Genomic DNA, 17,090 nt, shown 5'->3' with positions numbered 1-17,090 from the left:
CTCTGCACACTTTCTATGATAAGATTTTTGTTATGATAAGATCTCTATGATAAGAATTTTATGGTAAGATTTTCAAAATAATTATTTTCAAAATCAGGAATTTAACATTTTTTTTCTGTTTTCGCAAAATGAAACATCGAGCACTATCATGACGTTCCTGATTGATCGGAAGAATTTAAAATTGACTCAGTTTGCCGATGCGCACTACAACAGCAAGGAGGGACTTAATGACGGAATGACTGTGTACTAGTCAACAAATATTTATTGTTTTACAGAATCGGGATTTTTTAAATATTATTTTAAGGTTTTAAAAATGTGTCTGGACATACGACAATTGTGTTTACATTGAGGCATAAAGCCGAAATGTAAAACTTGTAATTCTGTAAAGTTGGAAATGTATTTGATTTCAATATTTTGTAATTACCTTCGACTTTGCTTTTTATTTCAGTATGTTCTGTTCTCTGTTGTCAACTATTAGCCCCTACCCCTCCTCTACCCTTACCCCCTTCCCAAAATTGTTTATTCCTTGTTGCAAATATATATTTCTCTCTACAGCCTCAGCGTAAGTAATACATTTCCATAAAGTTTTAAATTTTAAATTCAATCGAATGTTATTATGCAATTGCCTTAACTTAAGAAATATGGAAACATAGTATAGAAAAAGTTCTAATATCAATTCTGCCATTATTAAAAAACCACGACTTTTTTTAATGTGATAAATATGCAGTCATTCGATTCAGTAAGTGAAAATTTGTAGTACTCTTCTTTTGCCAACGAAGTGAAAATACCTGGAGGGAATTAAAACCATCTTACAGTGTTCTCACGGGTGTGTCCCAGAAAAAGCAGGCGCGGACAAATTAATGGTCATAATGTCTAAACAAATATTCATGCGAGACTAAATCTTTTTTTCTTTTTTTTTCATGCTGTTGGTGTTTATTGCCTGTGGAAAAATAAACTGAACGGATAGAAAAAAAATTAATAACATTTCATTTCATAACACATTTTTGTTCATAACACTATATATTTTTTTTCAGAACACATTACAACACCAATGTGTTATGAAATATAGACATAGTGTCTTCTTGTTTGCATGTGAAATGTGTTCGTGTGTGATACAGGTTCGTAGTCTCCCTCTCTCCACTTATTTACAAGCACAAGCTAATGCCGCAAAAAGTGCGCATTTAAATTTTATGGAGCTCTACGTTTCTAATCATGCTTTAAAAGTTGTCAATCAAGTTACTTCATTTTTCCACAGGCAATAAATAACATCAACAGCATGAAAAATACACAAACTTTTCTCACATGCATATTCGTTTAGATATGGCCGCTAATTGGTCCGGGCCCGGTTTTACTTGGACACACTATATTAATCAGGCTATGCATTTGTTTACATTACTTGAAATAGATTGGCAGTGGCCTGTCGGGTATCTTAAACTTAGGTGCCTTGCCTTGTTTGTCCCATCTCACACTCTACAGAGCCAAAGAATTGGCAACGTCGGCTGAAGGAAGAGCGCCCCCGCCAGGTTTCCTTCACCGACCTGCTGGAGGACCCCAAACATCCAGGAACCTTCAGCGGCCTCCGCATCACGCCCGAGAGGCGTGTCGGAATCATGAGGCGCATGCTCCGTAAGATGCTACCCTGTTGTTACACCGCGCAGGATAGCACGGACAAGTATGCCTACTGTGGGCAGCAGCCACCGAAGCGAGAGGCGAAGGAAGAGGATCTTCAGGGAGAAGAGATGAAACCCCTGAAGAAAAAGAAAGGAAAGAAGATCTCAGAGAAGAGAGATGAAGATCAGTCACTGAGAGAAAGCAAAGACCAGAGCAAGGAGAAGAAAGTTAGCAGTGACAAGATCTGTAGGAATAGAAGACGCAAGAACAAGTCTTCTTCAAAGGTACAGGCCGGAAGGAACGGCAAGCAACATGCTGGAAGAACATCACAGCCACGCCGTGTACCCTACATCCCCGTACCACCTGACCAGTGGCGCCCCCTCCCGCCACTGCCTTGCGAGGCCGGGGTAAAATCCAGGGCCACAACTCCCAAGAACTCCAAGAAGAACAGGAGTCAGGGAAACATGGAGGAACCCGAGCGGCGCGTAGAGATCCATTCGCCCAAGTACCCACCGACCCGCGCCCGGTTCCGTCGCCGCTGCGAGAACAGGTTCCGCCTGCGAGACATACGGGACCACCAGATGAAGATGCGCTTCATCCTTCGAGATGTGGCCAAGGAGAGGAGATTGGCAGCTCTTGCCAACAAGACATCTTCTGGGAATGAGCAAGTCAGTAGCAGCCAGACACAGCAGCAAGCCACCAAGAAAGAGCAAGCCACCAAGAAAGAGGTAGCCACCAAGAAAGAGGCACAGACCACCGACTCTAGTTTGCCCAGCATGCATGAGATCATCCAGACCGTCACCCATTCCGAGAAAGCAACCAGGCAACGACTGGAGCGACTGGAGTTGAGCATGTGCAGACAGAACGAGATACTCATCACCATCAGTAAACTCCTCAGTCAGGGACTGATCACCCACAACAGTCTCACACAGGAGTACGGCTTCCAGTACCGGGCCGTGCCGCAGATCACAGCGGCCGAAGAATTAACCGAAGCAAGGGGCAATCAGTCAACTCGTAGGTACCTGAAAAGCAAGACCCGTAAGACCAAGACATCTACATCCGCGGAGACAAGCTGCACCACATCAGGTCTAAGCTCTTCGTCGCAGACCAACTCCAAGAAGAGTAAGCACCGTCGGACCGCGACATCAGCTGCACGTTCATCCAGCAAGGACAAAGATCTTGAAGCAGTTACAAAGATGAGCAAGAAGAAGCAGCGCAGCAGAGGTGGAGCTACCCCCAGGAGACACCGTATTCAAGCCAGCCCAGAATATCCTGGTGTCGCCACTGACGCAACCAGGCGTCGAAATCTAAAGAAACAACACCAGCAGGTTGAAATGTCTTTCCGGACTGAAGACATTTCCGAAGAATCACTGTCATCACCAGTCCATGTGCTTAGCGATGTCAACAGCAGCAGCGATATCTCCTTGGTTGAGCACGAATCCTTGCTGGAGATCAGGAGCACCAGTCTGCAAGGACGCAGGAGAGTCGAGAAGCGATACCATGTTGCATCCAGAAAGAAGATCATGGATGCGAACTCTTTGTCAACACTCCGAGAGGATACCTTCAATATTGCTTCTTCCAGTTCATCCAGCGATGATTGCGAACAAGTGCAAAGAATTGACAATCGCAGGAAGAAACCACACGGCATAAAATCCAAAGCACCACGAGGATCCCACCAGCTGCCGGCCGACAACAAAGGTGGAAGTCTTTACCACAAAACCGAGGAGATCCAGAAAACCAGCCCTGCACTGGCCAAACAAAAGAGCAAAAGTCGAGCTATCACAGGGGGAGCTGGCAAGCGAGAGAAGAGACAAAACACCTTGATAATGGAAGCAGAAGCCATTTCTCCGTCTGTCGGACACATGCATGATGCCAAACCATCTGAAGATGATGACAGGTTCAACAATGGCATAATAACAGTGGAGAAAGACGCATCTTCTATCAAAACACGGAGACGAGAACGGAGACGGAAACAGGAGAATGGTCCAGAACAAACACAGTGCCTAGAGGAGAAAACAGTAGAGGCCAGCTTCATCTCCGAGAGAAAACACAGCAAGAAAAAGTTCCAGAGCCGTCGTTCCTCTTCAAGCTCTAGAAAAGATGGAAAGGCTCTCAGCGTCACTGAAAATAAGGTGCCAGTTGAAGCCTCGGACGAGATCAAAAACACCAACTGCATGGACGAAGCGAGACAGATTGTGGATAGAGAGGCCGGCTCAATCCCCGAAAGAAAAGGCAAGACCAAAAAGGCGACGGAGAGATGCCCACCAGTTCCAAACCCGGCTGAAAGTGCTCTTCCAGCTGATGACTCATTTGAGAAGAAAAGTACAAGAAGCCGAAACAAAAGCAGACCGGAAGAGGTGAAGGAGGCTCGCCCCATTCCCGAAAGAAAACGCAGTAGGGCACAGAATTCTGTCATCACCTCCCAAAACTCAGGTGCAGAAGGAAAGGACTTGTGCGTGACTGAAAGTGATACTCCAGTGGATGTCACGATGGAGAAGAACAAGTCAAAACACAGAGACGAAGAAAAACAAGCAGAGAAGATATACAGGAAGAGAGACAAGAGATCACAGCTTCCATCTCGACAGACAGAGAGCTCAGCTACAGCATCTGACGAAACAGCTACTGTTCCCTCCGTAGATCAAACTGAGAGATGCGAGGCTTCTGGTGAATCGTCAAAGGAGAGGAAGAACCAAAGGTACAGAGCCAAGAAGTCTAAAGAACTCACAAAGGACAAAACAAACGAGATTACCCAACCTCTCGAGACGACTGAGGAAAGGTTTGCGGTTGAGGAGGAGCTGGAAACCAGATGTGCCCGCAAGGAGAGGAAAAAGGTGTCAGATCTCCGCATCCAGCCCCAAAGTGAAGTCGACAATGGTGATGACCACTCCGGAGAATGTGAAATACTCAAGAAGGCTAACTCACCCCCGAGTTCAGCCAAGATTCTTCCAGAAAAATGTAAAGCTGCCAGGAGACAGCATCGGGCCAGAAAGACAAGCCAGAAATCATCGGTGACGGGCCTACCGGGACCTACATCTTCTGCTTCCTCAAGGAAGAGTCCGAGGAGCACAGTCGATGATCCCAAGACAGATGCAACATCTACAATTGAACCATCTGGGGAGGAAGAATTTGTAGTGCACAAATTGGATACAATCAAACCACAAGACATGTACGCCGAGATTGAAAGTTCCAGTCTCGAATCAGTGAGCATCAGAAAAGAAGGAAAGATACAGAAACGGGACCCATCTCCTTCAGATACTGATGCTGGTGTTTTGGTGGTGAGAGGGGCATTCAAATTTAGTCAGTCATCATCCAAAACCGACAAAGACGACAACCAAGACGGATATGACAGCCACCGAAGCACTCCCCGGAACAAAACCAAAGCTCGGGGACTTCTGGAAGTGGCCTCCGCGGTCTCCAATATTGAAACCGAATTGATTGAAAACAAAGAAGATGCAACTATCTGCACTTCGACAAATCTACAAGAGAGACGCAAACGGAGAGCCAAGAAAAGTGACCAACCAAAGCTGGACTCATTACAAAAGGGGCAAGCAGCAGTCTCCAAGGTAACAACGGAGACACCCCGCCCAGCGTGGTCTTTAAGCAAAGATGATACAAAGAGTTCTGAAGAAATGAACCCTGATGGCAAACAACTGAAGAAACAGAAGCGTAGGAAGTCTACCACCACTGCAAAAGAAAGTAACAAAGCCGATGATGAAGCAGACATCCCGAGTTGCGTACCGAAGAGACAAGATCAAATCGAAGTACCAACCGAACAATTTGGCAAAGAAGCCAAGGGCACGAAGAAGGAGGCAGAGAACAACTTTGCTCCAGAAAAGAGTGAGTCGAAGAAGGCAGATACACCTAATAAGTGCGAAGTTGAAGAGCACCTCATAATGAGGACTCAAGTTACACGACAGGAGTTCCGTCCAACTGACAGCACGGTCTTGTCTCGAAACACCTCAAGTAAGCCAACATCTGCTGAGTTGAAGACAGAGGAGTTGACAAGCGAGGATGATCTTGATGACTTCTGCACCAGCATGTTCTCCAATTCTCAGCGGGATGTTCAAGGCAGTGGGAAAGAGCTTGAGATGGAGATCGGAGCCGGCCTACAGAAAAAGCCAGATTTACTCGGAGATGTAATTGAAGACACTGAACAACCTCTGACACTTGGGGGAACTCCAGGCCACAAAAACACTGAGGTTCAGCCAAAGGAAGAAGATTCTACAAGAAAAGAGAAAGAAAACGAAAAAGTGGATGATGACAAAGAGGCACCTCCCACTGATGACGCTACCCTGGTCGAGAGCGACCAACCCAGTACCACAGCCAAACGATCTTCCGTCTGGAAGAAGATCACAAAGAAGCCAGCTCTGTTCAAAAAGAAGAAACACCATGCATCTTCAAGCAATTCAGATAAGACTGGTGTAATGTCGAAAACTGATAGTGAGCCAGACTCAACGAATATGTCAACCGCCTCTGAAAATGAAACAGTGACTGACACAGTGGCTGAAAAGGACACAGAGGCAGACGATGGACGGAGTGATGAAATCAATTATCCAGATGATGTCCAAAAAGCAAAGTGCAAGACGCCTCATAAAAAGGAACAGACGAAGCAATCCGCATCGCCAAAGGAAACTGAGAATGAAGCAGGCCAGAATGACATCATCGGCAAGGAATCTCCGTCTCCAAATGCGACAATGAATGACAAGAATGACACCTGTGAGCAGGCGGAGGAATTGAATGACAACAGCACCGAGCAGGAACCCTCAACAAAGCAGGCTAAGAATTTTGAAGGAAAGAAAGAAAAGAAAGAAAAAAAGACCAAGATCAAGATGGAGGAAAAGGAAAGGAAGGAGAAAACGGAGGAAATGACGGAAAAGAAAAAGGAGAAAAAGCTGGCAAAGGAAAAGAAAAAAGAGGAAAAGAAAATGGAGAAAGAGGAAAAGAAAATGGAGAAAGAGGAAAAGAAAATGGAGAAAGAGGAAAAGAAAAAGGAGAAAGCGGAGAAGAAGAAAAAAGCAAAGGAGGAAAAGAAGGAAATGAAAGAAAAGAAAAAGGAGAAAAAGGAGGGACAGAACAAGGAGGAGGAGGAAAAGAACAAGGAAAAAGAGGAAACGAACAAGGAAGAGGAAAAGAACAAGGAAAAAGAGGAGAAGAAACAGGAGAAAGAGGGAAAGAAAAAGGGAAAAGGGAAAAATAAGGAAAAGACAATGGAGGAAAAGGAGGAAATGAAGGAAAAGAAAACACAGAAAAAGGAGGAAAAGAAAAAGAACAAAGAGGAAAAGAAAAAGAACAAAGAGAAAAAGAAAAAGAACAAAGAGGAAAAGAAGGAAATGAAAAAGGAGAAAAAGGTGGAGAAAAAGGAAGAAAAGAAGGAAAAGAATAAAGAAAAGAAGGAGGAAAAGCAGGCAAAGAAGGATAAAAACAAAGTGAAGGAGGAAAAGAAGGAGAAGAAGGAGGAAAAGAAAGAAAAGAAGAAACAAAAGAAGGAAGAAAAAAAGGCAAAGAAACTCATGAAAGGCGATGATGGCGAAATCGCTGATGATGCCAAATCAACACCTGATGGCAAAACGAAGAAGAAAAGAAAAGGACTTGGCAAACTCCTCAAGGGCAAGAAAGTGAAACAGACCCAGAAATCATATCCCACGCCACCGGCATCCGATGTTGAAATACCAGCGGCACAGCCTGTGGTAGCACGGTGCAGAATGGTCGCTCCAGTCCCAGCTACCGACATCAAACATGATCTGCGTTTGCCTGCTGCACTTGTCAACAGTGATTGCGACGCAGAACCAATGGAGCAGGAGACCAGTGGAAAGACAACCTCCATCCCAGCCAGTGCAACTAGTGAGCTGAAACAGAGCAGCCCTGAGATGAAGGCAGCTGATGTGACGGCTGGTTGGTGTGAAGCAGTGACGACCAACAAACACAGGTAAGTATGAACAAAACAATCACTCAAAGATGGAATTAAAGTAAAGAAATATCGCTTGCCACATTACTCATTATGGCTGTTCCACGCAAATCGTATGTACAACCTCAATATTTTAGGTGGGTCAGGTAAAATGCTCCGGATGTAAAGTGTCTTCCTTACAACTGTGCATCTGTATTTTTCTATTTACAGGACAACTGGTGTCCAGCGCACTCTTGATGGCCAGACCGCCATCAAGCATGTGAGGTTTGCTGATGCTACGGGAACCAATGATGTTCAAGATGAGACGAAACAAAATCAAGTGTCTCGTTTTCAGAGTGAGCTAACTGAAGATTCGGATGAGTGGTATGACTCGGATGGAGACACCATAGCAACAGGAAGGTTATTATCTTTCACATCATTATAATTCTTTTCTTAAAACCTTGCAAAAGTTGTTTTATGTTTCAGTCTGAAAGTCATTTCTGGGTTAGAGGCTAAATATGTTTTTTTCTTGAAAAACTCAAACAAAAAAGTACTATTAATACGGTCTTTGTCCAGTTCAATTCAAAACAGCTTAATTTGACAAGACTTCAAGCTCTTATTATTTTGAACTAAAAGACCATACTCATAATCAACCAATTTGGTCAAATGATTTAAAGCTTCATTTCACTCGGCGTGACAGAACCTCCTCCCCCACTTGCAATGTCTTATTGAATGTCCGGTTTCTTGTGTAATCTCGCAGGAAAGAGACCAAATCAACGAAATCCAATTGCTCGTCCTCATCGCTTCGAAGTGATAAGTCCGCATCCCTCCTCGAGCCGAAAGACCACCCAGACAGCAAGAGAGATACAGAGAGACCGATCGTTCCCAATAAGCAGTCACTGGATAGTCACGATGACAGTAGCAGCTGCGCTCGTTTATCACGGCACCAGCAGAGAAAGCAGATGTGGACGGAGATCCTCCAAGAACTCTCCTCACCGGATGAGAGCCCCTCTCAACCCGACAAGGCCCACGACATTCTCAAGTACGACACCGAATCCAAGATGGTCATCCCACCGGGGAACACCCCAGTTCCCTCCAAACCGTTTTGGTTGGAAACTTCCTTGGAAGACCAACCCCAGGTTGACCGGGATGACGATTCGAAGGATGACGGTGTCCTTGAGAAGTCTGCGCTCACTAGCCTGCCTCAGAGTACATCCAAAATTGGCAGGGGCGCCACGATCAAGAACACCCAGCCTTGTCAGATTGAGAGTACAATTATTGAGAGCATCAAGGAGAGGGCGAAGGAGGTATCTGCTCCATCTGCTGAACATGACATCATGAAGCCAAGCCGTGATGAGATTGCGCCGACACCAGCCAAAGTAACTGCCGCTGATACTGTCATCGAAGACATCGAAAACAGCGACTCATGGGACGATGATGATGAAGGAGAAAATATCAAGAAGATCGAAGTGAAGGAAGAGGTTGTGAGCAAACCGCCGTCTGCATCCAAACAACTGGAAACGGATTACAACTCATGGGACGAGGAGTCAGATCAAGAAGAGGAAGATAAAAAGCAGAAGAAAAGTGGAAAAACATCGAAGGAGATTGATATGATGGATGAGCTGCTCAGAGAACTTTCTCCATCTGATGATGAAAATGAATTTGGAGGGCTGGATGGCCGAATGAGTAGAAGTGCCTTCCACAGAACCGATTTTATAATGGACCAAGATGAGGAGACAGACGAGCCTAATGAGAATACTTCTGAGTCAACCAGAAGTAAAACTTCACACAAGCAACAATCACCCAAAAAGTACAAGTCTGATGAGTTGGACACCGTTGACCGAGCGCTCAAGAGCCAAGTGTCATCAAACAGCAAACATGATGCTTGTGTCGATAGCAGCATCTCCACGAAGATAGAAGAAGTGTTGGAAGAAATGGAGAAACATGAAGAACAGGATCTGACAGAGATGGATGCCATTGAGGAGATGTTGCGACATTCTTCTTCGGATGACTTATTTGGGATCGTGGACAAGATGCCACAGTGCAAGACCAGCAAACCTACACTGGCGTCAAAGACAGCTACCTCACCTGCTAAGCAAGAGGAGACCATCTCAGAAACCAAGCAGGAAGCAAATGACAAGGCTTTGGAGGATGGGACTCCGGCTATAACCTCTACAGATGATATTCTTGCAAAACCAGCAGAGCAGATCACCAGAGCTCTACCCCTCACTTCAGAGCCAAAAACCACCGTTTCAGCGACTAAGGAAGAGACAAAGCCGATGGATTCGTCACAAAAAGTGTTGAACTCCAAGACCAACCGTGAAGAAGGTAGCGCAGATTTGGAGGCCAGAACGAGAGATGAGAGTTCTATATCTGATATTGTTGAATCAGCAGACAAGCCAAGTCCACTGGAGGAAACGAGCTCTTTGACACCATCACATGTTCTGGAGTCAGACAAAAATGGTGAAGTGACCAGGAAAAGAAGGATAACTTTCAGCGATGTTCCTCGTGGACCGACGACTCCAGGACAAAGACGAGGTCCGCTGAAGGGGGTCTTGAAATGGAGACCTGGGGAATTTCTTCACGATCTGAAGGAAGCCAAAGCTGACCACAAGTGCGATGTTGTAAATAGAGATGCGCTCTCAGAATTGGCCGATACTAAGTCTCGCCAAGTTATTGTGATCTCAAACGTCAAAGGGGAGGAGAGACTTGCATCGTACGCATCAATTGAGGCTGAGGGACAGTCTTGGCTGACAGAGATGTATCCTGAAAGAACTGATCTCTACTCCCCAAAGACAAATGAGGAGACGCAGAACCGTGAGCAGAGTCCACCAGAATCAGAATCCGAAGATTCTTCGACAACTACCATCGACCTAGATGCGGACATGGATGACATTAAATGGTCCGAGGCCTTCTGCTCAGATGAAGAAGCTGACGTCTCACCTACAAAGAAGGCTGGGACATCAAGAGACCATATTCGAATTCAATCCCTGGAGTCTTCCTCTGAGTCATATGAGGCTCCAAGTTCTTCAACACCTCGTGATCTAGACGGGGGAGAAAGGAAGCTGTCTCGGGCTCTCCTGGATGGCGAAACGGACGTCTTTCCTCCAAAGAATGCTGGGACAGCAAGAGATGATATCCGCAGTCCATCTCTGGAATCTTCTTCCGAGTCCGACGAGGCTCCAAGTCCCCCCGTTCATCTCGATACAACCGCAGAAGAAATGAAGCCGGCTACGAATCTTTTGGACGCAAGAACTCAGGACAGTCTCAGGGACTCCTTGATTCGGGCCGGGAAGCCGGACAGCGCCTCAGCATTCCAAGAGGCTGAGATTCCACGCTACCTGAGAGACGATTTCAGCCCGGCTCCTGAGCAGAAGCCGTTCAAGAGATGGGATCCCATGACCGCTAAGAAAAAGTTGGAGAAGATTACCAAGTCCAAAAAGAAATTACCTGAATCACCCACTCCGCGGTGGCTGAATACAGATTTCAGTCCGGACGGGAGTGCACCGAAGCGAGAGGTCTGGAAAGCCCCGAAGGATAAACCCGTGCTCTGTTCCACTCCAGAAGCGGCTGCTGATAATTCTGAGTTTGATTACGCTTCAATGACTCCAAATGAGAGATACAACGGGAGACAGCAGATCGCGAACGAGTCTCAGAAGATCATAGACTCGATGAGAAATCAGGACAAGTTCCAACAGTCCTCCAAGACGGCGACAACTCCTCCACCTTCAACTCCGTCACAGGATGACAAAGATCTCCCACGCTTCCTGCGGGCTGACTTCAATCCCGCCCCGGACACGAAGCCCTTCAAGAAGTGGAATCCAGTCCAGGCCAAGAAGACATTCACCAAAATTGGCAACAAGGCCAAGCTACGGGATGCTGCAAAGAAGACAGCGAGTCCAGTGTCCGGAACTCAATCGTCTGGTGCGTCTGCTGACACTCCTCGCTGGATGCAGCCGGACTTTGACCCGTCGAAGGCTGCACCTCCAACAGCTAGGCCTCCACCAAAAGAGTCCTACCAAGTACCGCCACCACAGATGAATACCTTGCCCCAGTATGAGTTTGAACCACAGGTACTTTTTAAGCTCCATGTAACGAAATTAATCTTAGCAAAAAATACCTTACTAAGACATCAGTAGCCACAACACGGAGTGAATCATTGAGAAGATCACAAAGTAGCACATCGAGTATTCTTATTACAAAATAAGGCAGTTATCTTCATCAATTGAACTAATCTGGGATAAGTTGGGTTTCAGGAAATAAAGGCTGTTCATAAACCGGTAGATTATTTAAAGACGAAAGCTGAAGAAAACATTCGGACTCAAATATCATGGTAACAAGGTCATACAAATGATGTTTCTTTTCTTCTGGTACCTTCGCCAACAGATTCCCGAAGCAAGTGCAGCCATCGCTTCACAATCAACGATGGATCATCAAAACATCCAACCAGAGGCGGCACTCGACCAGGAGTATAGAGCGGCGATGGCAGATCCTTACGCGGAATATCCCGCTACGAATCACAGCACCGGCCTGGTGGACTATGCCACACCTGCCTGGATGCAGCAGGGATATGATCAACTTGCTCCCGACCAGCACTTGGCTCTGCATCAAGCTGAGAGGTCACCCCGTCAACAACAGGCCCAGGAGCAGAGTGAGGTCGTCGCGCTTGGATCAGCCAGCGTGCCGGCATGGCTACAAAGCCAACCACCCGAGCCTCAGCGGGAATGTTTGGGACGCATGCCTGCACTGCCTGGTATGAAACCAAAGACCCTACCATCGCAGCACCGTGACAAGCAGGCGAGACAGACTGATCAACAGACTCATGAGGTCAAGGGAAATGGGCTGCAACCAACAGCTCCTCCATCGCTTGTGCCCGGGAGGAACTCTGGACCACCTGCTTTCACCCCGAAATGGATGCAGCCCGGCTTGAACTCATCACTCCCTCAAGCCACGAGGCCAAGACATCGACCTCCGCCAAACTTACCCAGTGACGTGCAAGTTCTTGGCTCACCGGGTATATCATCCTGGCCTGAGATCAGCACACCGACTGCCCCACAGAGAACTCTCAACAAAATGCCCGCGCTGCCGGGAGTCCAGGCCAGCAACAGGCGAGCGCAGCGCCGTGAGACTGAAACTGTTGGGACAATTCCGAGTGACTTGACAACCGTTGGTCCGATCGCTACTCAGGGGAGATTCCGAAGTCGCATCGGGCACGCTAACCTCTCAAACAATGCCCAGTCCAACATGGCAGCTCAGGTTTTGCCCGCTGCCCGCACAACAAAGCAGACAGAAAAGCCAGAGGCCAGCCTCTCATCGGGCTCACCCAGCCCGGAGCCCCCTAGGTACAGCTGGATGAAGCCCGAGTACGGCTCGGGCAACACAACGTGGCAAGAATCAGCCACCGAGCGCAGGGCGTTGCTGAACTCCATAGCGAGAACAAGGGCCGCGAGCCGGCCACGTAATGTGTAGAATGATAGAGGCACAACTGAAGTCACAGATGGCTGAGATTCTTAGCCTAATTTCCATAATGTCGTAACGCATTTGTATGGCATTGAACAAAATGTAACTGTATGCAAAAGGTCTGACAATAAAAGGCCGTTAATGTCTGTGATGCAGTCTGCGATCATCGGTAACATAATTTACGACATTACGGAAATTAGGCTTATAACAAAACTGTTTGAATTTTTTACAAGACTCGATCTCTCAAAAATCAAAACATCAATTTCGCATTGTCACTGCTTAGCAATGGACAAATCTGTTACAAGCATTTGCAAAAGCAAAACATTGGCGACGATTGTATGATTTTCATGACAGTTTTGTTCAGAAATTACAAAGCAAGGCAAAAAATACATATTTAAAAAATCTACATAAAAATGGTCCAGGTTGTTTTAATTGAGTTAATATGAAAAAAATCAACAACTTAGTGCGATCCGTTATGTACTGCTCTTCTTTTCTATTAGTTCAACAATCAGAACACTAAAAATTGGGAACAGGATCGAGAAACAAAATATCCAACGACCTTAAAAAATGAATTGATTTTTCTGCTAACGCATGGTTTTAATACCAGCCAATCTGTGACTTCAGTTGAAAAAGAAAGTGTACATAAAGGTGTTTTCAGAATGCTTTGGATAAACAATTACAGTCTATGAAACTGGATAATATGAACGGGTATTGATGCATAATAATAGTTGATATTCAACTTTGTAAATATTGTATTAAAATACAACTGTGATATATACTTAATGAGTATCATTTTAAATCTGTTTTGAAAGTTTAAAAAAAATGTTGACCAACAAAAAAATTACAATGGATTATTTAAACCGAAAAAAAACGTTGTACAATATGCCATGCGATATTGACATAGCTGGAATAATAATTATGCAAAAATTCGGTGGGAAAATATTTTGGCTAGGTAACGATTGCGTCATTATGAACAATTTGTGACGTCACTATTAAAATGGGCGGGATCGCGTATTCAATTACAATGTAGATGGAAAACATAAAACAGGGTAAAGACGTTCTAGACAATTTTGTCAAATGTTTCGTCTACAAAAAAATAACAATAATTAAGATAAACATACAAAAAAATTAAAACAATTTAAAACTGACTGGAATAATGCAAACAATAATGTGTTTTTATACTTTTTATACTTCAACAGAATCGTCACTGCTAAGTGGTGTTTGAAATTTTGCACGAATGGATTCATTTTGTATATTACGCATTACATTTTGTAAATGTGTTCATAAATAGTTGTTATTTATGTTAATATCTTTTTTTTTATTCAGCAAATGACAAAATGCCGATTCAATCATGTACAGATTATATAACAGCAAATTTTGATTCACGAAAGAATATTTAATTTTATGAGGCAAATTGTGAAACAAAAAAAATATGAAATAGGAAAAATCTTAGTGCCACTTAATTAATGCGCTGGGTGGGTGGGATGGCGCATTCACCTCATTCAAATTCGACTGAAGTCAAAACTACCACAGTGAATCTTTGTTAACCATTATTATCATGAAATACTGAAGAAAGATTCTGAATTACATCATGTATAAGAAAACTGGTTTAATGAACTACAAGTCTCTGAACAAGAAAGTCACCTGGTATTTAACAGCCAGCAAACTGGGGACTTGCGTTATTATCATCATTTAAAAAAAAAATTGTTACTTTATAAAAGTTGAAAATAAAAAAGAAAAAAATAATAAAAACACAATTTTAAATATTTACATTAAGTAGTTATGCATTTTGATTATTATTGTTGTGATTCCTCCGAGAAATTACCTCCTTCTTTATCTGATTTGATTTATTAGATTCCCAAATGCGTTAATTTCATTATTTAAGGCTCACTTCAAAAATCGCAAAATAATAAATTCCAATTTAAGAGGTTTAATTTGTTTTCCTGGAGGAGTGCTCTTGAAGATAGCCCCCCCCCCCTTTATTTCCCCAGGGACAACAGTTTGAAATATTTTCTTGTGGACTTGATTGTCAGCTTAAGACTCCGGACCGACAACTTCAGTCTGCAAATCTAAAAAAAAAAAAATCACGATTTTACAGTGGAATAACTTTTTTTCTGTCAACTTACTCATAGGCGGTTGCCGTGTGGTCTGCGGCTTTCCTACTGTAGATGTAGTGGGCTGTTGCGAAGCTACAACTATTGGAAAAATGAGGGTTTTTTTGTTTGTTTAATATGCAACCTTTTCCACTTTTATATGTACTGGATTATTTTCCTCCAACCCCGAGAATTCTGCCCTCGCATCCACCTCCCGGCAAATTCACTCACTGCTCGGAATTGCAGAACTGGAGCAGAACCGAGGTTGGACAAATTAAATTCAGACTCTCTTCGTCTGGGCCCAATTTCACGGCACTGCCAAGACCCCATGTGATTTCCATGCTAAGCAAACAACAGCTGAATTACTAATCACCAGCAAAATACATCACGTAGAGTTTTGGCTGGTAACCTGCTTTTATAAGCCAGACTTTTGTTGTGCTCAGCACATTTTTGTGATTAACAGCGCCGAAGCTGGTCGTCAGCTTTAAGATTCAGCACCAACACTTTAAGCCTTACAATAAAAAAAAACATCAAAATTTTAAAGTGCAAAAACTTCTTTCTGTCAACTTACCCTGACGCGGTGGAAGAGCGGTCTGCAGCTTTCCCGCTTCTGTGGGCTGTTGCGTAGCTACAATTGCGGAGAAAGAAATTTGGGTGAAAAAGTTAGAAAAAAATCGGAATGCTCCTTCCCCCCCCCCCCCATATATACATGTACTGGCGTGTTTTCTTCCAACTCCGAGATTCGGGCTCATACCCGTACAGCCTCCCCGGTAAATTTGTATACTGAACGAAATTGCACAACCGAAACAAGGGCGAGGTTATACAAACACACTACGGGGTGAGTAAAACAAATGTCGGGACTATTGTTTTGAATAAAGTTCTGCGTGTAGCACTTTCAAAATCTAGGATATGAAAGCCCAATTCATAAGCTTTCTTTTAGTACAAGAATCATTCAAATCACTTATGTACTTTTGAAGTTATGGAATTTTTAACACAACCACCGTATTAAGGTTCTGTTCACGGATCAAAAAAAAGTTCAGTGTTCTTTCAGCAAAACGAAAACAAATCACATTGGGATGTGTGTGAAGTGTTTTCGTTTTGCTGAATGAACGCACACTTCTTTTGTGATCCGTGGACAGAACTTCAAAATGGTGGTTGTGTTTAAAACTTCGTAACGCAAATATTCACAATTTCTGTCTAAAATTGATGTATACAAAGTGCAGATATGATTGTAGCGCCAATGTTTACTTTTCCTTTATTTTATTTCGTAACACGGAGCGTGCCATAATAATTACGCTTTATCTATCTGTAATCTGCTAAATCTATGTAATTACAAATTAGCTTTCAGTGGGTAATGATCCACTTCTATGTAAATGTATTGCTGAGATATGTTCTCTGAAAAAAATATTACACGCCAACAGGACAAAGAAGTATAATCGTTGCAATTGGGGCATTTGTTTTTTAGGGGTACATGTTTTTTTTCTAACGATTCCAGAATGTTCCCCGATATGAGCGTTGTATGAGTCAGAGAGGAGAGACGGTTTGCATCAGACATGTCCGAATTGAGGAGGTTCTAGCGAGAACGAATATAACTTAATCTTATATAATAAAAAAGGGCGAATTCCGTAAGTTAGTTTCCTAACAGGGTGGGAGGGGTCACGCTGCGGGATCATGGGGGGGGGTCCCATCAGACCGAGGATCAGGCATTCACGTGTGCAGAGCCACGGTCGGACGCCTGATATAGCCAATTCTAACATGCTATTTGTATGCGACCCCGCGCGCCAGGCCAATCGGAGTCGACTTTAGAAACTGTGACGTCATTTCGATCAGAAACGTGGACTAAGCTGTTGATTGGTGAATGTGGATGCCATGTTTTTGTAATACAACGGATTACTCAAGACACGATGTAGTGTGCGCCGGCTGAACGGTCAGAATTTTGAGGTCAATGCGCAATTTCTTGTTTTGCATAATTAATCGTGGAATCTGCTCACATATCACAGACCTTTGCAAGGAGATATTCTATAGACTGTGATCCGATAGTG

The 17,090-nt window shown here is 44.2% G+C and overlaps 1 protein-coding gene across 1 annotated transcript; it reads left to right on the top strand.

The window, feature by feature from the left end:
- The first annotated feature begins 2,616 nt into the window (after nucleotides 1-2,616).
- Nucleotides 2,617-11,634, top strand: LOC119722261 (titin homolog). The gene is made up of 3 exons (XM_038192303.1): nucleotides 2,617-7,537; nucleotides 7,727-7,915; nucleotides 8,256-11,634. Exons 1-3 carry the CDS (start codon nucleotides 2,808-2,810, stop codon nucleotides 11,632-11,634), a joined length of 8,298 nt encoding a protein of 2,765 aa, XP_038048231.1. The 5' UTR covers nucleotides 2,617-2,807.
- Nucleotides 11,635-17,090: the final 5,456 nt, after the last annotated feature.

The sequence above is a fragment of the Patiria miniata genome, unplaced genomic scaffold (genome assembly GCF_015706575.1).
Source record: "Patiria miniata isolate m_02_andy unplaced genomic scaffold, ASM1570657v1 HiC_scaffold_15, whole genome shotgun sequence".
NCBI classification, from domain to species: domain Eukaryota; kingdom Metazoa; phylum Echinodermata; class Asteroidea; order Valvatida; family Asterinidae; genus Patiria; species Patiria miniata.
Note: the sequence above shows the minus strand (reverse complement) of the source record. Positions and strands in the feature narration are given on the sequence as shown.